Source organism: Apostichopus japonicus, chromosome 15 (assembly GCF_037975245.1).
Source record: "Apostichopus japonicus isolate 1M-3 chromosome 15, ASM3797524v1, whole genome shotgun sequence".
Lineage (NCBI taxonomy): Eukaryota > Metazoa > Echinodermata > Holothuroidea > Aspidochirotida > Stichopodidae > Apostichopus > Apostichopus japonicus.
Window position 1 is genome coordinate 20,240,771 of NC_092575.1, and position 26,436 is coordinate 20,267,206.

General features: G+C 38.9%; 1 protein-coding gene across 1 annotated transcript; it reads left to right on the forward strand.

Moving 5' to 3' along the window:
- Nucleotides 1-3,020: 3,020 nt before the first annotated feature.
- Nucleotides 3,021-23,428, forward strand: LOC139980975 (uncharacterized). The gene is made up of 2 exons (XM_071993055.1): nucleotides 3,021-6,333; nucleotides 19,352-23,428. The coding sequence occupies exons 1-2, from the start codon at nucleotides 3,576-3,578 to the stop codon at nucleotides 19,426-19,428; spliced, it is 2,835 nt and encodes a 944-aa protein (XP_071849156.1). The 5' UTR covers nucleotides 3,021-3,575; the 3' UTR covers nucleotides 19,429-23,428.
- Nucleotides 23,429-26,436: the final 3,008 nt, after the last annotated feature.

The following is a 26,436-nucleotide window of genomic DNA, read 5'->3' on the forward strand; positions in this document are numbered from 1 at the left end:
TACCTCCCTTAGCTGTACTCCAATATAATGCTCTCAAAGCACTGGTATTGACAGTACAAACAGTTCCTAACCTTGATTTGATAGAAACATGATATTCATACTGCTCGTACTGACAATAAGAGTGCTCTGAAGCGAGAAATAACACTACAGTATAGAAAAATTTTCCCAACTGGGAGAATGAGAAATATGAAGTACGCAAGTGCACATGGTCATGTCAGACTTAGTAACATGCAAATGGCTTTAAACTCATTTACAAAATGTTGTTTGCTTATCACAACAGTGGGTTTCGCTTTCGTCGACAAATAGAGACACTTTACTATTCAATGGGGGATTTATTCGTCCTGGTGTTATCAAAACATGATGGTAGAATATTAATGAGCATATACTCTTTAGCGTGCAAGGGGGATCAGCATAGTTTCACATATGGTCTTGTCGGTCCTCGTAATAAAGGACTGAATGTTGATTGTTAATTGAGCTTTAAACATGTAGCAAAGGTAAAAATAAACCCAGTTGGTTTTTGAAATGCCGACTTTATATCACCGAGTTTTATGATTACCTTTAGGGTTACCATGCAACTAAACTATATAAATAAGACTGTTGTGTGTAGGAGCAAATCTCATGACACACATTCCGAGGAATTTGGCAGTCAAACTCAAATTAATTAGTGGCATGGTTAGATTGAACTGATTAATTTTAAGAGATAACAAACCGTGTTTTTCCATCAAAAACACATTAGGAATCCTTATTTTCTACCTGTGCAAATAAATAACAATACACAGAGTCGACGATTTGCACGTAACTTCACAGGTGTTGACCTTTAACCTCACTCCCTTGTCAGTAACTCAACGTAAATCCACAAGCGATCGTTGAACATAAACCAAGGTGTAAACGCAAGTGATTAAAGATCCATAAAAAACCTCAATCACTAGAATGTTGCTATAGCGACCGCGATAAAGCAAGGTAAGGGTGCTAGTAAGGACCATTTGGTTACTAAAAACAAAACTCGAATAACAACTTGGAGAACTGCTTCGCTCGGCAGAGCCAAGATGAGCTTTTTCCGAGAATGTTACAAACCAGGGTTAATGTTACTCCTTCTGTAAGGCCTACATGACGAGTTAGGAACGGAGGAGGGCGTGCTACACAGTCCGAGGCCCAAAGTGAATTAGAGGGTCCGGGACAACAAGGAGGGGCGCGGTGAAATATGGGGAAAAGAATATAGTAGATATTCTCATGTTATAATATATTTAACGTTAAGTGAAGAACAGTAACAGGGGATCCGTTTATAATACATCAAATGGTGCCTTCGGGGATATATTTTGACTGTAATCAGGTTTAAACGAAATGGTTGTCATGCTGGCAACAGTGTGAGGTTGAAAGGAAGGAGGGGGGGGGTGGTCACACCGGGGAGTGGTGTTATTCTTCCTCGGATGCATGTGTAAACTGTCCCTCGACTGAACATTTTCTCCCAACTGACGCGGACGGAAGTTGGATGAGGGGATACTCCCCTGTCCCCTTTCCGCATGCCACTGCTCCAATCCTCTCACTTCAGCCCCGAAGGGTGAAGCCCTCTCCCTCCACCCAGAGATAAAGCCCGCCCTCCCTCCCCTCCTCCCGCCCCCTCCCCCCCCCCCCGGACAAAGCCCTCTCTCTTCACCCGGGATGAAGCATCTTGTGAATAAAGTTATACTTGTTTGTGCTTGAATCAACATTCGAATCCATACTTTTAGATCAAACTGTTCCATGGAGAAATTTCGAGCAATAAAAGAACCAAAGATAGCGTCAAGGATATTTTTTCTCGTTGATTTAGTCTAGATCTAATAATATCATACTCCGTCATTAAAGGAAAGAGTTGGGTAACAGAAAACATAATATTCGCAAGGAATCGATAAAATTAGGTAAAAAATTCAAAACCGGTTTGTAAAGGAAAGAAATGAAACATTATATAACATTGGCTGGGGTCGAGGTTAACTAGAGCCTAACCACCTCCCAACGCGTGCGTGTGCGTGTGTGTGTCTGTGTGTATTTGTTTGATATTTGTATACATAGAGTCCCTCCCATATCGTTCTTGCTATGTATTTATTTCTTCATCAATTTTCTTACTAAAATTCTAATGAAACAACAAAGGGAGACCTTATTTTCCTTAAAATAAAACATAAAAGTTGAACTACCAAGATAGACTTAAAAAAAGAATAATTTCAGAGTACTGTACTGTCTGATACACAAAGTCTAAATTTTCTGTTTGTCTTTTGTTATTGTTTATTAAATGTCTTCTTTCTTCATTCCCTTAATATATCATTAATAGATTAATCTGATCAATTTACTTCAAACTTCAATTTCAGATATATTTTCACATATTGCTGCTACTGCCATAATCTCATTAACCTCATGTAGACTTCTTCCCCTCCCTCCCCGCCCCCCCCCCCATGGGTTTCTCGGAAAATCGAGTTGAAGTCAGCAGTATAATAATGCTGCTGATTTGGTTTATTCTAATGCAGAACTAACGTCTACCTGGAAACTATTTCCTTAAACACCACAACAATCTTGATAATGAACTTTTAAGTGTTAGATTACCATCTCAATTTAATCCCATTCACGTATCCCTGAGTTGCCCTCCCTTACTCTTCCACCTTAACAATAGCTCAATAGCCCAACGTGCACCCTTAATACCCCTTTAGTCCTGTCAATCATGTAAGTTGACACAGCGCTCGGGGAGATGGCTGTCAATCAGGGTGCGTCCATTTATGAAGAGCTATCTCTCTTTCATCTAAAAATCTTTTAAAATTTTATAAGAAAAGTTAAAGACTTTTGAATCCCAAATATGCTAATCGATGCATTCATTTAATAATTACAAAACATTTTTACCCAAATTTAAGTAAATGATACAATATTTAGGAATAGTTAAAACCAAGTAAAAATACAGTTTACCTTTTTAAAATTGGTACAGTCTAACTATTGAATAGTCATTAGGCTTGTAGAACGCAATTCTCAACAGGCATGTTTACTTTTCTGATTGTTATCACACTGTGAGTCGAGGAATGTGACTCGCTGCTCAACGGAGCTTTTCATCAGCGCAGTGCATAGGGTGATTCCACAAACTGACTTGTTGAGAGGGGAATATTGTATATGTCTATACGTGTGACGCACGTTTCGTTTTAACTGAGGTTTATAATAACTGGTAGTGGAAGTTTTACAAACTTTTTACAAGCGATTTGCAAATTCATTGGTGTAAAACAGTGTTAGATGTTTGCAATCATGGATGTGATTGTTTCGAATGTTCTTCTACTTCGTGGATAAATAATCAGGTAGTTAAAAGAGCCTTGGAAATAACGTTTGTGGTAACAATTTTTGTAGCATCGGGATATTGCTTTTGGAGGACGGTTATAGGATATTATAACAACAGTACTTCGTGAGAATATTGTCTTGGAAATCCGTAGGAGGTGGATGTTACGTGTGTTTGGTAATAAAACACTGGATTTTTGGGGAAAACGTTGGCTTGATTCAAGGATTTGTTGGAAAACGTTTTTTTCATTCATGAAGTGTGACTCTCAAAGCATTTGTTTTCACATGAAAATGTGATGTATTCAACGGGCTGTACCCAAAGGTCAGGACACTTTTCTAACGTTTACCCTAAGCCTGGTTTTGAGAGGAATATGCCGTCCATCCATTCGACCGTGCCTGGGAATTACGGGCCTAATTATAGGCCATCCTGGGGTACAAATAGTAGTTCAATGCAAAACCATTATCAGGTGAACAAACTGAACTCGTTGGAAGTTTACGAAGCTACAAATGGTTTTAATAAACAGCAGGCTGGGTACAGTCACGAGGCGGGTTGGGGAGGCACAACTCCCGACCAGAGGGTGTGCTATGGCGAGTGTAAACGTAGCGGTAGAATGTGTGCTTCATGTGTAGAATATATGCAGTGTAATTATGGTATTCAGAAATTGAGCGGGAGAAGTCAAAGCCAGATGCAGACGACACCGCCGTACTCACAGCGACATCCTAGTTGGCATGGTGGTCACACTAATCACGTGGTACCGTCTCAGAGGGTACCCACACATAACGGGTACCCGTTGCAAAGGTCGAATTCAGAGCCGACTGGGTACGGATTTAATGCTAACTACAACCACCAACAAGATCAAGGCAGCTCTCCGAACTGGGTCGCAAAATCACATGCGGTGGATGTTAATCGCCGAACTGCTACCTGGTACCCAAATGGGTTTCACCAAAGCACTACCCATCAGGGTATATCCCCACCTGATAACAGCTTACAGTTTAAAATGAATTCGTATGAAATGACGAACCAGAGACATAAACTACAACAAACTATGCGTCCACCCCAGTCTGCAACCTCCACAATGTCGACGGATCGCGCCAACGTCATGACCAGACCTCAAAATCACTTTAGTTCAAACCAGTGGAACAGTCCAGTAGCTATGTCGTCAATGCCAAATGCATGTGCCTCCTCGATGAACAGTACACAGTCTGTGAGTCAACGAAATCACGATAACCGCCCGGAGTCTTTGCAACAACACCACGGTTGTGCCTTTCCTCCCACACCGCCAGCAGAACCTACACATTATGCCATGACAGGCAATAAAATATCTAACAATACAAGCTGTCAACTCTCTCAGATTTCTCAGCAGCCATTAATGTGCTCACCCACTCAACAACATTCGCGTGAATCGCCATATTGGAATGGTGCTACCCCAACAGTTAGTAAGCGTAGCGTTGACGGTATATCGAAATATCAGTATTGCTCACAGAGTGATGCTATGACTTCGACAGGCATTGCGTCATCTACGCAGAGTGGAAACTTGCAAACCCAGTCGGCTATGAACTCACCATCAGCGTGCCCAAATTTGCCGGCCACTTGCGATCTCTCCGACAAGGCGTGGCAAAATGATATCGCCGACATTAATACCACTGGATGTGAAGTTAATGATAAAGCGCGCATTTTTAGCGCAGAATTGGAAAAGCTGGCGAAACTCTCGCAAACCTTTGAAACGGATGACTTTGAGTTTACCAATGGTGCCACAAATACCGATATAGTATCGCCATCCATCAAGACAATACCATCAGAAATGTCGTGCACTAGTGTTGTAACTTCTTCCATTTCGTCCACCGAAAAGGGGACCTGTTTCGAAAACACGACGAGACGTGTTCCTTACAGTCCAGGGCAGTCAGAATTTACAAATTTGGAACAGTGTTTACCATGTACACCAGAGACAAATACTAGATCCGTACGTGTAAATTCGCTCAATGAAACGGATTCGCAACACGGGGAAAAGAAATTAGACGAAACTAATTCGACGACAACATCGGAGACGCCGATAGATGAAAACGGTAAACCGAAAACGAAACATACAGATTATCTGGATCAAACATCAGACGTGAATCCTTACGGCTCTCAGAACTGTATCGCCGCATTGTCGGCTTCGTGCCGTAAAATGATTGCGGATATGGATAAACCGGAAAAGAACGCCGCCACGGAGCAATCGTCGCCTAAACCAAGTAATACATCTCAACAAGGCCATAATAATAATAATAACATGAACAATTATATGGATAGTACAAACGGTATGGTTAACTGCTTCAACGGACCCTATGGATCCATGCAACAACAACAGCAACAACACCAGCAACCCAATCAAAGTTTCCCCGTTGACCCCTTCACACTTCATTATTCCCAACTGCCATTACCGAATCAGATTCACGGGAATCCCGATAAAAGTCGACGGGGACGGAAAAGAAAATCTACCGTCGGTCGCGGCGCAGGATCCGTTGGAAACGGTCGGCATTATGAACATTCTGATTTAACCAAAAGGCCAGCAAATATGATAACCGCGCAACATTCACCTCATGATAGCTTTGGTAAAGATTTCGATACATCGCGGTCACCGGTGCTTAACAGTTCGGATACCGATTTACGGAACATTAGTCCGACTTTCTCTGACGGACCAGTAAGTTTCGATATTTTAGACAGTGTCTTTTCACCAGGTAATAGCTTGGATACTTCGGCGAACGATCTCACGACTATTTTAGAAGGGACTAATGGGAATGGCAATTTTCCGCACTGTAACTCATTTTCGAACTATGAAACCGTCTTACACCCCTCTGGTCACCCTCAGTCTTCATCTTCGCCAAGCCACGGGGGTCTTCCCCCCATAGTGACGTCGTCGTCGTCGTCACACGGATCTTCCGTTGGTGCCAATTCACAGGAACGTCACCCTCTTGAGATTCTCCAAGATCAGATTAAAATCCAAAGACAGCAATTCAGCTTAGATTGTTCATCAGACAAATTACAAGAACAGAATAACAACAATTCTAGTACAGGTGAGCTTCTTTTTTTATTCTCTGAAAATTTGTTCATTAAATAATTTTCCCTTTAAAAATCTGCATTCAGAGCTTGATTCCTAGTTTTCAGTGTGCACAGTATTGTATTTCGTCGTTCATTGTATTTGTAATATAATAATGTAAAAGGATACTATATATATGAATCTTGTTGTAGTACTTTATATTTATATCCCTTTTTGTTTCTTGCTTATTTTGTTTTTGAGAAATAGTACGTAAGACCGAACTTTTCGTATAGTTCCTGCCTGGTGAAATGAAGTTCATGAACAATAATATCATAGCATACTCTACAGTGCATTTCTCCAAATTATTATAGAGAGAAACCATTTTATATTGTTTATATATTATTATTTTATATTATAGGATCTATCTCTAATGTATGACTACTTTATACGTTACACATCAGTTTTCCATTATTAATAGTCGATTTCTATTATGAAAAAAATATATAAAAAAAATTAAAGGCCTAAAATTAAAAAAAATTATAATAATAAAAACTTTTTGAAGTAACAGAACGACTTTCAAACTCGGACACAGACGTGTTGACAAAATGTAATCTCTTTCGTGAAATGGTTCAAACTTATCAGCGACTATAGCCTTCCAATGGAAAGCCCAGGTGTCCCCCCCCCCCCCTCTCACACACACCCCTCCCCTCCCAAAACAAGTTGTAAAATGTGCAATTAATCTTACTGTTTGACACTATTTGTTGTTCATATTGATCAGCATTGCAACGGTCTCCGTATAGGGGATATAAAAGTTTAGAAAAAAACTTGAAACTTTATAGTGGCATTACTTTTTTACATCAGCAAACGTGTCCGAGAATTATAGTTATCAATTTTAACTGTCACAAGTAACTTTCTTTAGTATTTAAATTAGAAAAATCAGAAAAGATGGTGATATTTGCAGGTATAGATTTGTGGTTATATATTTAAATTTTCATATTCAACCTAGACCACTATCACAGCATGTTGCGACGTTTTAGCCTTTTTAGGGTATATCTGTATTGAATTATCGTTGATTCGTAAAGTTTATGAACTCTTAAGAAGTTTCTGAAAATAACAGAAAGCTTACTTCAATATAAAACAATGAACCAATTAATCAATAAGACGTTTGGTCCAACAGTCGCGCATTCGGCCCTTGCAACCCCTCCCCCCCACTCGTAACCTCCCTCCCTCCCCTCCTTACTTCAGCTATTCAAATCGTATGCTTTGGTGAGTACTGGAGCACTGGTGACCAAGTTACCATACTATCCATAACACTGGACCTAGTTTCATTATTGCAGCAGTAAATGATTTACAATGAAAAGATATCCATTTTGATATATATGCACGAATTGGGAGTGGTAGCATATTATATTGATCAAAGTTCGCTTTGGGGTTAACGCATTTAATATCATGTATGGTTTATATATCAGGGAGCTGGTTATCCGAATTTAAAAACAGCTGCCTGGTTATATGAGGCCTATATATAGTACAAATTGTACATGCTATTACCGTATCACGACTACTGATTGAGGGTCCACTATAACCATTAAACGTCTCATTTGTGGTCGATATGTTGTAATTATTATTTATTTGCAAGTTTTTTACCCCCTCTTGTCGTATACACTGCAAGGTATAATGAGCCATAAATCATGTTGTTAAAATGTATCCCAACAATAGCTAAGTCGGCCGCTGGGTCCATAGCAAAACACATCACATCTGTTATCAAACGCTTCCTCGGAATGAAAAAAAAAAATCTTTACATTTTGAATTTAGAGAAATTATTATGTAAACTTTCCGAGAACTGTTTGTCAATGTTTTACTTTCCGTCGCCAATACATACATTGGTAAAATGTACGTTACAGCATGGTGTCTTATGTGTACGACGGTTTAAGTCATGATAATGCACATAGTTTGCCACTTAACTATACCGAAAACGCAACAGGAACAGGAAAACACGTACAATTATAAATGTGTTGTTAGAATGAGAGAGACCTCGCAACTATAGTCCTGTATGTGTGAATATTACCGTCTTGTTTGGTCAGAGCGACACAAATTGATACGGCCGAAACCCATGACTCAAAAGCGGTTCATATACCGTATAGACCAACCCATTTATTTTAACTTCCTTTTACTATATTTAGCGATCTTTGTATCTATATATGATAGTATAAACGCATTCGAACACATTATTACCATTAGGGCACACAACAATTCTAACATAATAAATGTATACAGAAGCTAATCCACGGCCCACGTGTTTGATATGGGTCTTTATCGTTAAACAGTGGGTTATAAAATAGCCATTATCGTGAATAAAGTACCCAGTCATGGTGACCTTTGAACACGAAATGCTTTTTAAGTAAGAAACATTGTGACTGATATATCGCTCCGAAGCAGTATACTATATAAGTTAAGTGATATGTTATTTGCTTTGAGTCAGGGTTCGCAGGTTTCTTCCGGGGGTGGAAAAAAACCGCGGAATAAACCGCGGTTTTTTCCACTCGGAAGAAATAGGTTTCTTCCAGTTTCTTCCGGACAAAATGGAAGAAACTCATTTTTTGGGGAAAAACTGTTGATAAAGTTTCATAACAACCTGCAATGATTTCTAACTATGTAATAAATGGACAAGAAGCACTATAGTGTCATCTAGTTAGTCTATATCTAGGTTTGGAGCACATGACCTGCCTCCAGCATATACTGTACACAATATAGTACTAGGCTACTGTAGCATCGGACAATTAAGGGAACAACTATGGGCAAGCAATATTTTGCAGACCAGAATGGTCCTGATTATAGCCCAGTTCTTAGTTAAAAACTAGTTTCTGAGTGGAGGGACAAGTGTTCCCTGGACACTAGTGTAGGCCTACTACAATGCACACATTACTACGATTACATTGACCACTATGACCATATTTTGTGGAGATTGAACTCAAGACATGAGGGTTACAGATTCGACTGGAAGTTGTAGTGTGAAATGAGGGTTGACTCATGGCCAGCTGTGTTTAATTGTGGATGTTTGTTCTTTTGCTGTTGGGATGACAAGTCCTCCTATTAGCTACAAGTTGTAATTTAGGGAGTTGCAGAAATTAAACTGTTGCCTAAATCTAATAGATATTGTTCGGCTATTTGCTTGGTGTTCATTGTATTAAATCCTCAGTGCATGGGCCAATCCAGGTTAATCATTCATACAGTATGGCCAGTTATGCCATTCTGGTTGATGGGGGATCGCAAGATGATAAGTAGTCCTTCAATATTGTGATTTATAAGCAAACATCTTTTGGTTTAGAAAAAAACCCAAAATTGTAATCAAAACAAAAATATCATATTTTGATGGTTTCAATGGTATGCATTTCAGTCAGATGGTGGTAAGCTATTTGTCTCTTTATTATGTATGTGGGCTGTGCTGCCTATATTCCAATTTTCACAGTTTCTTCCAGTTTCTTCCGGTTTCTTCCAGTTTCTTCCGGAAGAAACTGGAAGAAACCTGGAAGAAACAGGATTCTTCCAGTTTCTTCCACGTCCCCGGAAGAAATAGGTTTCTTCCGGAAGAAACCGAACCCTGCTTTGAGTGTATCAAATATAAAGTTAGAGTATACTTTATTTAGTGATTCATTAGATGCAATGGCACATCGATGCAAAGGGGAAGGGAGGGTGGGAGGGGGGTGGGCGACTCCCCACATAAGCTAAAAAAAAATAACCTATTTTAGCCTCCGATGTGGAACTAGTTTCGAGACCGTAATAAAACTTTCCGCAAAAAATCCCATGATGTCTGAAACGTTTCTAAAGATTGTTATAGTGTTCTAGAAACCTGATCACAATCTACAAATCATTATCAGTAACTTGTTTATCACCGCAGTTTAGTTATAAATTAAACAGTCACATGCGCATCGTTAATATTGTAGAGCATTTTTTGGTATAATCATTGCCGACAGCTCTTGGAAATTTGGTGAATAATTAAAAAATGAGATATCATAACGTTTTATCGAGGCTTGATTAAAGTTGGGCAAGTTGAGAGTGTGCAGGGTACTTGTAATATCAGTCACACCATAACTTCATGCATGGAGCTCCTAAATGATTATATATATAGCTTCCTAAATGAATATATATATATATATATATATATATATATATATATATATATAATATATATATATATGCATATATATATATATATACACACATATATATATATATATATATATATATATATATATATATATATATATATATATGCACACCTTATTTTAAGCAACATTAGGCCTACAATCAGTGTATTAACCTACCCCATCAAGTTTTATTTTACCTAAAACATTGTCATTTATCAAACTAAGACATCGTCCTAAGTTTGTCACCAACAGGTTAATGAGTGAGAAATAAAAGACAATTCTGACAGGGATTCAGATTTCAACATTTCTATGTCCTGGCACCTAGCTTATGTTAGTACTGGTCAATCACATACGAAGAACTGGAAAAATTGTCACATTCTTCAGATTCTTTATTTTTTGTTACGTCATAACTTGCTCTAGCGAAACTGATGAGTAATATTGTTAAGGGATTCAATATCGAATAAAAATAGGTCAAATGTTCAACTACCACTTCATATTCATGTCTAGTACGTCTTGAGATGAAACTCTGTAATAACTTCACCGTAATTGTTTCAAAATGATGAAATTGTTATTGAAATGTATAACTACGGTATATAGTCTAGCAGAAGTTACTTTTAATGATATGTAGGCTAAGATATAAAAAAATAATTTTATTTATTTGTTATTATTATTTATTCATTATTATTTTTTGTGGCTAGTTAGGCCTATCCTATAAGCAAATGAAACAGCGTCCGCCTAAAATACCTAACGTTAAACACGTGTTGTATATTGAGTGCAGTGTGTGTGCTTATACCCAAAAAAAAATAAGTACATGTATACACTTGATATATATATACAACTTCAACTACTTCTTCATAGTTTGGCGTTCCTGTGTTTACTTTTTAGTTTACCGGAGCACTTACCAACTACTCAGTTCTAGTGTACTCTTTCGATTAGACCAATTCAAGTTTCTACAGTATCTATTCACCGTCAAGTTTACACAATATGCCAAAAGACTTATCGCGCTCGACAATGTAGACTTATAACTGTGGACTAAAATGTCTGACTCATTCAGTAAATATTTTGTTCGCATCGCCACATTTCTGTGACTTTGATAAGGAGTGGATGATGATAATGATGGCCCTTATTTCTCAACACAGTAGTGAACCGTAATCTTAAACCCTGTGACGATAACTTGTCCATTTCCGGAAATGAACTGCCAGGCTTCAAGTTACACACCTAGAGTTCAACCGTGGTATGCCATTTTGAATAGTGTGACTGAGGACAATACCTATATATATATATATCTAATCCGTATGGTGCCATCGTATAAGTGCGTGTTACTGTGGTCTCTCTTTAACACGCATGCATGCAAACCCACATATGCCCTGTACGCGCATTCCTTCAGTGCCGTGAGGTCAGCCATAAATGCATTAACTCGGTAAATACGCGACAATAATCTTGACAGCCCCTATTTAGATTGTTTTGTTAAACAAGAGGGGGATAATTGTGCTTCTATTCAATACCATTCAATGGAGAGGGGTGGAGTGCCGCTTTTCATGGTGATGTTTGTACAAAAGAAATCAACAATAGAAATATTTTACTTCTGTAATACACACTGTACTACAATTGACTCCCTAACAATGTTTCTATAGAATTAAGGTTTGTCGGCGTTTTTGTCAATATTTTGAATTTATAGGTTAAAAATGAGTAATGGTATGGAATAAGTATGAAAATGTTCCTCTAATCTAGTTAAATCGGCGTAAGAACAACCCCTATATCGTTAATGGAATGGTCAAATTGTGTTTGATTGGCATGTGTCAATCACATGCTTCCCGCTGCAATCAATGCATCACTAGATTAGAACGATATTGCAGCCTTGTGGTTGCTTGACAAGCGCTGGCTGCCTGTCGTCTAGCTAGCGTATTTGGCCTGTTGTTTGGTGGGGGTCAGCGCTCTGTGTACATTGATGGGTGTATGAAGCTTGTGGGTTATGCCAATAAAAAATAAGGGGCTAAACTCTGTGTAATCAACAAGAGAACGTTGTGTGGTCTTTGGGAATGCTTATCTTTCTCTAAACATATATACATACTCTTAATCCGGACTTAGTTGACAGTAGGTACACAATGCAACTCCCAACTAATATGGTTATCACCAGGTTACAAGTTTTGCTGTTTCCCGGAACTGGAAAGTATAATAAGAGGTTGAATGCCAAGCCTTCAATGGGCTGTAATTTTGATTATAATTTGTATGCACGTATAATCCTAAACGTTTTACCCCACCCCCCCCCACCCCACCCTCTCCCCCAATTATAGTTTTTAATCGAATCAACAGTTTATAGTCCCGCTCGATTGACATGCGGAAAGTGTTCTTATACGATTCAACTCCAAAATGACAAGTCATCGTTTAAGCTGAGGCTATAATGAGACTGAAGTCCGTCTATCATGTTCCCATTACATTTAAAATGACAGTAAATTTAGCTCGATTCTCGGATCATACCGTACTGCTTTTTTATTCACTATATATCATAATATACATGAATTATCGGAAATTCATCTTTGGTGATCACCGTACTGTAAAATAACCTGTACCGTAATGTATGGAAACTACGACACTTCACTATATACCCCCAGCTTCTCGCTGACCTCTCGTTGACCTGTCTCTTGGCAACGTTAGCACTCTCGCTGCACCACGGTGTCTCGAGTGAATTCACGAGGGTTCACACCTGACAGAGGAGCATAGGGCGAGATTATCCAAATGTTGTGAGGAGACTGGTAGGCTCGTCGCTCGTACCGTAAATATCCAAACTCGGTAAGTTTTGGAATATATACCTCTCATATGGAGAAATATAAGAAGGGAAAATAGGATCAATAAAGTAACTTTTAAAATAAATTGAAGCTTCAATCTATGGAACCCCAAAAGGCTTGGACGAAATAGCGATGATGTAAATAGGCATATAAGATGACAATGTAAAAGTGACCCTCGAGAAGCGACCGTCATTTAAAGCGAACATTCAAACTGTCGCAGTTAAAGAGAACGTATGTAGAAATCTGCGGAATATGTTGACATCATGAACGTATCAAATATAACATCATCATCGCAAATGGTTACATCATCATCGCAAGTGGTTACATCATCATCATCGTATAAGTGTTCCATATCATTCAAGAAAAGAAATTATCAAAAGGTGGAAAGTTTATCCCGAAAATCCGTAAAATTGTTGTCATCACCGTAAACAGCAACAGACATATTTTTGGAACTTGAACCTTTGGAGTTGACGATGGGTGGGTAAGTGGAGGGCGGGGAAGGGCGGGGGACGGGGTCGATTGCAGACAGTTTTCTTCGATGTAATAGCTCTCTGATACCGATACAAAGAAGAGGTTTGTTTGCTAAGCATAACTTTCTTTCTTTTTTTCTTTTTCTTTTTTTTTCTGAGTTCTTTTTGGATAACTTGAACACATGTCAATATAGCAACAGTCGTTCGTGGTTAGGTCACGACAATCATTATGAAATGATTAACGTGGACGTTGCATGTGATAACAAAAAAACTTCACGATCTGTAAACAGGGAGCAGCTATAAAAGTTAATGGGGGAAAGAAACGAATAAACAAATGTGTCCTGCTTGACTAGTACGCAGTGTTGTATTTCCAGTCAATTAGTTAGTGACTGAATGAAGATTTTCAAATAGGCTTCTCTTTTTCTGGTAACGTAAATGGAGAAGGACCGGAACGGATTAGTGTGCAAAATTGAATCCACTTATTGGACTGCCGTGTCGTCTGCTACAATCGCACGTGAAGTCTTATTTTGCCCTCGTCGAGGACGGTCTTCTGGCCTACATATTTATGATTGACCGTTATTTACATTGAGGAAGTTTGCCAAATGTGGCTAGGCCTCTTGCATAGATTAATTAGTTTCCTATTACACATAGCTTATTATAACCTGAACCACCCATGTTTCGTTTTTCTTGTAGCATTAACAGGATAGTAAAAAAATGTTTATTAATCATCTTGGCTTGTATAGACTACTTAAATGTGTTGGCCGTGTATAGTAGACCTTAACGTTATGATTCATACAGACTGTTCTAACGTATACACGTCGTTCTAAAGATCAGGCTTTTTTCCACGTACATGCGCCGTAGTATAACAGACTGACTGTATCACCATGCCTTTTACTCAAACACTATAAAGACCCTTCTTTACTTTCAACATAGTCTGTATTATTATCATTGGCTAGGATGTAAATCACGCTGGTTGCAACCAGCGCTGTCACTACAATGATGACAGCTGCCGTCGACACCGACTCGCTAGCCCGACCTTGAAGACACTAATGGCTTCCACCTGGAGACAGAGGGAAGAGAGCGTAGCCTTGTCTCGCGTTCAAGTTTCACCGCATACACGACATGGGGCTCCACCAGAAACTCATCAAGTCGGTTTTCAAATTGAGTTAGATGGATTAAATCATGCCTGACCAGTGCAGCCGATTAAAAAGCTAGGCTAACCGATAAGGAATGTAGAGAAATATTCATAACATAGTTTACGCATATGTCCTGTTGACATCTTCTGATCAGATGTTCTGTCGAACGCCAAATGTGCCAGACAATAGAAAAGTTAATATTTTTCATTCTCGTAGTTTTGACTTGAGTATCGTCTGCAGTGAAAAGTAATATAAGTATTGTGCCTTGTATTGATTGTGTAATTCAATCCAAACCACATCCCATTTCCTCTCACATTGTTTAACATGTCCTAAAGAATATCATTGTTAATTAAGCGTTCCATGTTTCTCTCGTGTACTAGTACTGGTACGCGTACTATAGAGGCTTTGTACTCGTATTAGAGGCTTTGTACTCGTACTAGGGGTTTTGTACTCGTACTAGCTAGGGCTCTACACTCGTACTCATACTCGGGCATTGTACTCGTACTTATACTAGGGGCTTTGTACTCGTATTCGGGACTTTGTACTTCTACTAGAGGCTTTGTACTCATATCCGGGACTTCCTACTCGTAATAGGGGCTTTGTACTCGTACTAGAGGCTTTACACTCGTATTCATACTCGGGCTTTGTACTCCTACTAGGGACTTTGTTTTTCCTACGAGGGGCTTCGTACTCCTACTATGGGCTTTGTACTCGTACTCGTCACTTTGTACTCACAAGTCTGGAAATCTAGACACACATGGTATACTGATTTATCAAAAATCATTTCGTGAAATTGAGGCTGAACGTTTTCATTAAAGCAATTGCAATACGTTACGTTAAACTAGATGCAGATTTAGGACCAAACGTATTAACTTGTATACTTTAGTTTAGATAAAAAATAATAGAAGAGAAAATAACAACACAAGACAAAAGAAAAGAAAAAACGAAAAGACAAGAAAGATATCCGGCATTAAAACAAAAAATATATAAACATCAAAATGTTATCTCTTTTTATGTTTTTGTCGACGTTTTTTAAACTAATTAGAGATTATCGACCAAGCTTAAAGCGAAAAGGTAAATAACAAACGTGACGAAGATATCTAATGACAATAACTAGATGGAAATGGTAACCATATGTTAATCAAACATGCTGCAAATTACCTATGAAATGTACTCAATCGTTGTACAACTATATACCTTCTGAGGTTCCCACATTACGACGAGGGAAGTGCATGTAATCCACGTGACTATAGTAAAGCCGTTGTTCTTGCAACAGTATAGTTTTGACTTTTGAGCTCCTTCATCCAACCTGTCAATCACGTTTGTAGTAGCAGATTTGAACACTTGAACTCTGGCCAGTGGTGATGGAATTCCCCAACGCCGTATGAGAATACCGAGAAAGAAACACCCATAATAACGGGACCCCTATCAAATATTTTAATTGGATTAGAGAGACGAACAGAATTATTCTCGACCAAGTCTTGGTAGGTACCCCTCGTGAGGTTCATGAACTTGTTAAAACCATGCAGGCAGTTTCGGGCGCGTATACGAAGACGATGCTTGCTGCATGCTGGTGCCTTATGATAGTTCCATTATTCACCAGAGAAGCATACAGAAACTATAAGTAGGCCTACTGAAACACCCTGCAGGCTTGCACGTGACATTGCTGTACCCGCAACCGATTGGACAGACTCCAAAGTCGGTTTTTGGAGGTGTTAACTACATTTTCTTTAATTTTGATGACATGATTTTCAAGGATTCTTAACCGATTATTATATTACCCATGCTGTGATCATGTGATGAGTATAAGTAGTTGTTAATATCTGTGTAGCTTAGTTATGTAAAAGATTATTCATATTCCGAAAACGATTGTGGTTTATCCTGTTTGTTATACAGGTTTATTTTACAAGTAAAATTTATAGGCTCATGCTAGGGTGGCCGTCGGCCTTCGTCATGGAAGGATTTTTTTTTGACATAAAAAAGTACATTAAAAAGCACTAACGGTAATCTGACCTTAAGGCGTTGTCCAGGCATTTTGCGCAACGTCTGCAATTAAACATTTGAAAAAATTAAATTAAATGCAAAATTTAAATAAAAATGAAAATAAATGATCAGGCAAAAGTCAACACCTCCTTCAAGCTGATATTTATGACCTGTATTTTCGTCCGAAACCTCACGAACTGTTTGGCATATATGATTCAGGCATAATTTCGAAGAACACTGTTTTTTGTTTTTTTGTTTTTCTCCATTTTTTGAGGGGTGGGGTGGGGTTTGTATGTTCAACCATTTAGCCTATGATTGTACACATACTGTGAAAGAAGAAACATTCTCCGTTGAATTTTGTGAATTTAATACAAGGTCTGTCATGTTTTCCCTTATCTTTTGCAAAACTGGTTGCCTTCGCAAAACTGCACCAGTATTATGCAGCACATCCTGCACTGGAATCATAAGCGTTTACTCCTTATACTCAGGTCCTCCCCCCCCCCTTCACCCCAACCCACCCAACATTCACCGCAATATGTCAGGTCAAAGCATCGAACATTTTGTATTCGATCAATAGTCTACGTCTACCAAACCTATCGATTATTACATCCCAATAACAGTGCAGCTGGTCAAGTTAAGCCACTCTCCTATATACAACTCTCGATGAAGGGAATGACAACTTTGAGCGATTGATAAATGCAAGCGATAATTTCAATACCCAGACACTTTCATATCATTATTAAGTACATTTACATTACGAAAATATAAAAAAAAGTGTTTTTATAATCCATTATTGGAAACGAACGTACAACTTATGATTAGTGTTGCTCATATAGTCATAATTGATACTGTTAATTAAGACGGATTTTACTAAATCGAATGTACTTTCAAGAAATTTGTCAAAAGCAACCAACACCTCACCCCCCTAAAAAAGCTAATTATAGGTAGAACTGATCACCCCCCCTCCCATCCCCACCTCTGATGTACTGAATATTAATAGAGGAGTATCATGGAGGTATTGACCCACCCACGCACCTAACCCAAACCCTATTAGCCCACACCCTATTAGCCCACACCCTACTATGAGAAGTGTTAAATTAGCTGTGTACACGACAAACTATAAAAGTATGTGCACCTTGGAAAAGTACAGTTTACCTATCGCCATGATATCGCCCACTCAAAATATATCGCTTTACAAAACACGACTAAAATATTTGCAAATGTATAAAAAGAAATATAGAGGAACGACTTCATCAATATCAAAACGATACCACGTCCAGACAATGTATTTGCAGGGATTAATTGTGTTTTCGGTAACAGAGTTTACTTGTAATCACACCCTCTTTTTCTGTACCCTAAAAAAAGAGTTACCTCTGTTTTTCACGTGTAGTTGCCAGTGTTTATTGTTCGAAGCCAACGTACCGTTCTGTCAGCGCTATTACTCGCCAAGTGCCTAAAGTTATAAATTACTTAATGATCCTGTGTATGACAAACACCTCACGAATGATTGGTGGCTCCGTTAAAGGAGTCAATAGACGTCACGTAATCTACGGAAGCTTTCAAGTACTCTATAAAAATCACTGTCTTTTTTAGAATGGTGGTTGACGATTGATAGCTATATGACCTATCGCAAAGTGCTTTCACTTTTTCAACTGCTGTAAGCCATGTGGCCTAAAACAAGAGAAAGTAGGGTGGGGCAACAGTGGGTGGTACTGGGTAGTGCAATGTTTCTGTCATTTACAAAATGTAGGGATATTATGGATGTATTTGGGATAAGATTACAGTCTTTATTTCATTCTTTATTCAATTCTTTGCAAACTTATTCAAACGTAGTAGTGCTGTGTGAAGTAGCACAACGTCCTCCAGAAATAAAAACATTACGAATTCCGTTTCTTTTCGACGCTCTTAAATCGAGAACTTGCAAATTTTCAGTGGCTAGGAACAACCCCCCTCCCAAATGGGTTTGCAACGCTTCGAAAAGGTTGGCGGTAGAACATGTTAGACGGTGTCCCCAAGTCGCTCAAATCGATTTCTCTCCGCCTATATAGTGAAGTCAACGTCGTCATTTTACGTATTACCCTATATCATTCCTAGTTTTCAAGAATATCTGGCATATATTCTACCCATCTGTCTTTTCAACTTATTCTTGATAATTTCGCGCTTGCCAGGCAATTTGATCAGACACATAGGAGTTTTGATGTGATGTTATTTCTGTGGTCGTGTTTCTTTTCAACTCCGGAAGGATCAAATTTATGTTATCACTGGTTCTTCGGACACTATTTACCTTATACACAAATTTGCAACGTTTCAACACTCCCTCCACCCCCCCCCCCACTCCCTCCTCCTATTGCATCTGCTTCATAGGTTAAAGTCTACTTTAAATTTCCTTTCTTCTGAAGATTTACAACTCTGTATTCTAATGACATCACCAATGCAATTATTGTCACAGGTATCCTCTGAAATGTCGATGTTTTTCACACGTGTAATTATATCTTCCATTTTTAATTTGTTATTCTTTTCTTATTTTTGTCACAGACTACCCTTCAGAGAAACCATCACCACCTGTTCATAATGACGTCAATGACAATCATGTTATCGAGTCGCATCCATGAGAGGTGGAGGGCGTAGCACCACCACACCCCCTAGGCTAGACTTACCGATGGTATACGCCTGTTACAGCATTTGCAGACAAGTCGTGAAAAGTGTCCCGCAACATCATCGGTTAAAGTGTTGTATTTCTTCAGCCGGTGAGATGTGATGGTCAGAACAAGGCCGAAGATCAAGAAGGATATCTTAGGAGATTTTGTGAGATTAATCCATAGAGCAATATATATGCTGCTCTATGGATGATGATGAATCGTGCTAATAAGGTAGACGCTGCAGGTTGATAGCGCATTTTATAATTGTTTTCCTTTTCCATGGGACGGTGGGTGTGATTGGGACTGGAGGGGGAAGGGGTGGAAAGACGTTGGCAGATGCCCATGAGTAGGAAAGCAGTGTACATGTAGCAATAATATTGCTCTGCTCTTTATCTTCTATCGTAAACAAATTGTCAAATAAATAAGAAGTTTTGAATGTTTATGAAGTTCTTACTTAGTTGTTTGAACTGAGAACTACCAGTTGTTTCTACCAATCATCTGAAGGCCAAGTATTGCCCATAACATATTTGAACTTGTTAAAGTGCCTTCTAAGTTTCTATCAGTACTCCATATAGTAACTCTGGCAGTAGCAGACATTCTATATAGTTAGACCTAAGTGACCATACGAGATCTCTCAAGCATATTTTGGCACATGATCTCGAGCATATTTTAGGGACACCATTTCTAGAATACTTAGGGACACTATTGATTCCATTGAAGGGGCCACCGTATGACGTCATAGGACACATGTCGTTCTACGATGAAGAAGGAATGGGTGTTCTGTACACGCTGTTTATAGCGATACCTCAGTAGTTTTATTCAACGTATACTTATTCTAACTGTTACAGTCTGTTCCCTTTTGACATCTTCTCGCCTTAAAACTTCAGTGATAACCGAAACCGATTCCCCTTTTACAATGTAATCTTTGTGCGCGTTGTTAATGTCTGCGGTAGCCGCCGACTCATATCAGTGGCGCTATTCCATTTTATATTCAGAACTGAACCTTTAACAATCGGTGCCTCCATATAGACATTTTTCAAGTTCTTATGGGCAAAGGAAAAGTGATAGTAACAAAGTTGATTTAATGATCCTGTTACGACAGTTGTCTGTGATTATACAGCGTGACGTATTTTGAAGAAATGTGTCGTAGAGATAAAGTACTGAAGTTTGTATTTGGAGACTTACTGCTTTTAAAAGTTTACCAAACCTTTTTTTAACTTGAGTCATCTGTAAAATATTACAAATCGGAGTCGTTTTACCAAAACATTGAAGCATAGAAGATATGCAACAGGGTATATTGTTAATCTGCAATGTTGGATATTGTTTTTATTCAGTGCGGTCCTTTTTTATATACTGTAACCGTGGTTTCATCTCCTTCTGTATTCCCAGTTGCCTCTAAAAGAAAGAAATTCATTAATTTAATGTAAAGTACCGTAAGTGCCTCAAATATAACTCTTAATAATTTATTAAAAAAGTCCAATATATTAATTTATATCGTCCAACGTATTCATGCATGGACTACCAAATTGCAACGTATTCATTTTGTTTATTTAGCTTGTACTTTGTAAGATGACTTTAGGGAAATACTTATACTCTTAGACGTTAAAGATGGGCTTCCATTATTAATGCAGATCATATTTCTATAACCATTTATAGTTCCATCATTCTCAGGTGCTTTTTCATTTTGTAAAGTGATTAGCCTACAAAATTCAACTACGAAGGGGTTATAAGAATTTACGTGGTTTATTTTGCCTGAAGATAATGCTGTTTTTATATGTTTAAGTTTTCCATTAATACTACTTATGCATGCAATGGGATTTGGGTGGGGGTGGGGGTGGTTATGTTGATGCAGTTGTATTCGTGGCATTATTCATACGTGGTATCTAAGTTAAAGTGCCTTATAATCTTAACTTAAACAAAACAACAAAAGAGGTCAATAATGAATTAGATAACGCTTCTCTTTTACTTCAAAGGGAATTTATTTATTCACTCTCAAGTAATTCAGCAGCCAATTAGCCATGGACGAATATGCTAAATTATTCCCTTTTGTTTGTTGGAGGCTTTTACTTTGAATAATTTCTATCAGTCAAAAAATAATTCTGTCTTGGACAAAATTTCTGAGGTACCGCCAAAATGTATTCAACAAAACACAACAGTGAAAAGCAAAATTCTAGATTCTAGTTTTCAATGAATAACTTAGCCTATACACATAGAGCCTATCGAACTTTGTGAATAGAATAAGGGCCTTATGATCTATATATTGGGAATGAAATAGTCTTGATTCGGAACTGGTTTATTCATTACAATAATCTCTCGTTGAAAGGCTAACTTAATAGTATCAAACTGTTAGTTTGAGTATAAATCCACGAGGACTAGAGTACACGAAATTTACTTTCTTTGAGTACGCGTTCGAGTACAAGGTACCGAGAACCAGTACGGAAAAATACGCACTCAAGTATTGCAAGATCCACTATCTTTATATCGTTTGTCACCGTGTACATGTATGACCCGTCTAATAAGTATTAACACGGCTAGCTTCTGGAGAAGAGACTACTAGCATTAAAAAGATCAGGCCCTCTATATCTTTAATTATTATAACGCTGAAAGATTACGAATATAGTGATTTTTATCGGAAACAAATTTTGAAAGTATTTTCTTGTATAAAGTTAGCATATTTAGAAACAAAATAGCAAAGGCAGGTTCACGACATTCTTTACAACTTTCTGGTTTGCTAGTATAGTATTAATACGCGCTTACTACGTTTAATTAACTAGTAGAAAAGCTGTAGCGCCATCTTTATCTATTGTTGGTTACCATTTTTTTAGGGACGATTGTTGTTGAGGTAATTTAATTTATTCAATTCTGACTGCCAGCGAGTGTTTGAGGTATAATCTCTTGTAATGATTTGTGCTATTGATAATCATAATAGTATAGTAGCCAAATGAGATATGTTGTGATTAGTATATAGGTTTTTTTCTATTTAGTTTCGATAACTTGTGATTACTTATAAAGATACAAAAAAGTACTAAGTTTATGCATTCAAACCAAACGATCCATTTATAAGTATTCAAAAACAAATTTAATATGTATTCATGAGGGGTCTTTTTTTCTCTGTAAATAGGATCATTTTCCTACTGCAAAAACAATATTTTTCAACCAAACAATCAGACTTTTTCTCATTATTTTGTTGATTCGTCAGATCCGTACAAGATTATTAGGCCTCTATCAAATATCAGTTGTATTACTGGGCTAAAAATGGGTAATTTGAATTCGAGAATTTGACAAAAAGAAACGAAAGACTTATGAAAAAGTTGTTTATATGTTTCCCCTTGCATCACAGGGCCCTCTGCTGGAGAATAATGAAACAGATGCCTGGGCAATTAAAAAAGTAAAATTTAGTCTAAAGCAATTCTATTTTGATTTATTCATGGTCGCTTCGGTGTTAGGAAGGAATTTTCTTCGGTGGGCTTTGACCCGTGACTTAGTGAGCTTGAAATGTGATTTTCACTGTCACTGTTGGAGACGGGCGGGAAGGGGGAAGGTGTGACTATCACCATGGGCGGGGATGGGGGGAGGTGTGATATTTCTCGCAATTTTTCTGTGATTGTATAGTCCTAATATGCGACGTATTGACATAACCCTGCAAAATCAATAAATCAAACTAACTTAGGTCCTTTAAATATAGAGGCACTAGAAAGATAACCCCCACCCCCTCCCTCCCCGTTATTGCATATGATTCATACTGTGCTATGTATGTACCGTGTTCGGTGTTTCGAAACGAATAACCCTTTCATATGAAGGAGGGGGGAAAAGTCCAAAATAGTCAGAAGATATTTAAGCAACATGATATTTCTCTATAAAAGTCTCTTTAACACTTAACACAGGATAAAACAAGATTATAATATATATTTTGCAACATGTAATCACGGTAGCCCTTGACTGATACCTCGCTACCCCTCCTCCTCCCCCCCCCCCCCACCCTCTTCCTCGTCCTCACAGACTAATATTTCGGATCCAGGACTTCTCGAAAGAGGGAAAACCGACCTCGGGAAACACGTATTGATAGCCATCGAATTAAATTACCACCGAAGTATAGCTGTGTATATTAAGAAAACATCGTTTGAAAAGTACTGAAGACCGGCGCACAAAATGCCTGCTAATTTTATTCACTCTGTACCCTATTCTGAAGGGGAAAAAAGTTAGGGTCTCCGGGCCCAGCCTTTTGACCCTACCTGGATCCACCCTGGGTAATTAACAAAACAGTGAAACTGGGATGAAAATTATTTTGCATTTTCCTTGAAATCTTACTCCGTCTCACGCAGAGTTTCCATGAAATCAGTAAACCATTATTTTATGAAAGAAAATTAAAACAAACACCATCACGCAACATCATGTTTGAAACATATTCCTGAAATTCTTATGCTAATCACCTCCGCACCCATTCACCAACTGCCCACCCCCGCTTGGTAATATTAAACAAAAGTAATACGACCTGCTAGTAGTAATCAAGTAATGAATGTCAGACCAAATCCTTGTTTCCCAAAATTACCTGAGCGCGAAGCATGATCAACGCCTAATTTCCAGAAAATGTCTCTCCCCACCCCCCCCCCCCACCCCTCCCCGTCGGTGACCTCTCCCAAATCAAAGTAATATATCTCGACCAACTTAAGGGGAAAAGGAAAAATACATATATATATTTATATGTGACCTCACTCATCTGATAATGGCCATATATACAAGTCTATACAGATATACATGAACATCAACTACACTGAAGGAGCTAAAACATGACTCATACCCCCCCCCTCCCCCCCAACTAATGTAACATTCATACTCCACAACACTATACTAGAAGTACTTCAATCATTTATGCTGTAGCTATCACATAACGCATACCTCACAGTCTATACAGATATACATGCACATCAACTACACTGAAGGAGCTAAAGCATGCCCCATACCTCACCCCCCCCCCCCACCGACTTATGTAACAGTCTTACTCCACACCACTCTACTAGAGTTATACTTCAATCATTTATGCTGTGGTTATCACATACCTCACAGTCTATAAATATGTACATGTACATAAACTATACACTGAAGGAGCTAAAGCATGCCTCACCCCCCCCCCCCCCACAACTAATGTAACAGTCATACTCCACAACACTATAGTAGAAGTACTTCAGTCATTTATACTGTAGCTATCACATACCGCACTTCACCCAACTCATAACAGTCATTCCCCACGACCGAATTTTTCAAGAATGTACCTCAATCATACTTTATGCAGCAGCATAATTTAGATGCACCTCAACCCACCCAGTTAATGACAGAATACTCCACTACCCTCTTCCGCAATCAGGTGCGTATCCAGGGGGGCGTTGGGGGCGCGCGCCCCCCGGGTAAGAAAAAGAGGAGAGAAAAAAAAAAGAAGAAAAAAGGAAAAAAGAGGGGAAAAGAGGAGGAGGAGAGGAAGGAAGGGAAAAGAAAAAGAAGAAAGAGAGAAGAAGGAGAAAAGGAGGGAGTAAAAGAAAAACGCGAAGACACCGGGAAGAGAAAGAGGAACAGTGACATCATTACAGCGCTGAAGGGAAGCCAGTGACGGATCAATGATTTCGTAAAAGTGTGCCTCTCCCTACCCCTTACACCGACAACTCCATTTTTTTTACGTTTCCATTTTCCTCTCTCACTAATGATCTATATATATACTATATATGGTCTATCATAACGCGTGTGTAGAATTGTGCTATGAAACCAACTGTGGCTGGTCTCGAACTCGACCGTGTCGTCGGGGAACATGACGCATTTTGGGATGGGGCGACCGCCCGCCCCCCCCCCCCATTCAGCATTTTTTTAAATGATATCGCTAAGTAATTTCAAAATAGAAAGTGCTTAGATGCAACTTACAAGGCCTGGGAAGTGTCATTTCCAGCGATCTGGGAGACATTTTCGGCCAAAATTTGCTTGTACGCTTCGCGCTAACAAATGGTCCTGGGTAGTGCCATTTCCAGCGATCTGGGAGGCATTTTCGTCCAAAATTTTCTTGTACGCTTCGCGCCAACCTATGGTGGCGCTACGCTTAGATAATTTGCCTACAGGCTTCGCCCCTCCCTTGGCAAATTCCTCGCTACGCGCCTGTTCGAATTTGTAACGCAAACAGCAGATATCACATCATATCAGTGAGCATGAAAATGGCGTTCCAGGATGAAAAGCCTCAAAACTGTCCGACTTGCCTGAAAAAATAACCAAAAATTTTCGCGCGCTAAGCGCGCGTTCAACGTGTCGATGTCAATATCATATAAGTAAGCATCGGTTATTACATCGCATGCCATCATGTACCGTACGGTCCGTTCAAATTGCGCAGTATACCGCGGGATGCTAATGTAAACAACGACATGTCTCATGTAGATGTATAAAAAGCATGGAGGTCCAATTATGTCAAAAGTTTCTTTTACATTAGTAATGGCGAATTAGGGGCTGCACCCCCGCCGCGCAGTGCCGGAGCGTCCATACGATCAGGGGGGCGGATGCACCCCCTGACGGGCTCAAATGGACTGCTGGCGCCTTTTTCAGCTCTTTACCACTTTTTAATTATTCTAGATTATTGACTTTTTTATTGCGCTCTCATCTATTTATTGACATTTGTCACAATTTGTTGGTGTAATTTGGCGATGACACCCTATTCTTCGTTTATCTGCAAATTAGCCAGGCCCTGAAAGGGTCATTTCCGGCGATCTAGGGAGTATCTTTACTCAAAAATTGTCTGTGCGCTACGCGCCAACCAGTGGTGGCGCTCCGCTTAGATAGTGTCGAAAGCGCCCCTACAGACCATTCTCGCCCCTCCTGACCAATACCCCTAGCTCCGCCACTGCCGCCGCGCCTCCTACGCCTATGTGTGTAGTGTTCGGTTTCGGAAATATCTGCTGTATTTTCATTTCCTTCGACCAAGTTTTATAATAGCCGTTATAAGAGGTTTAATAT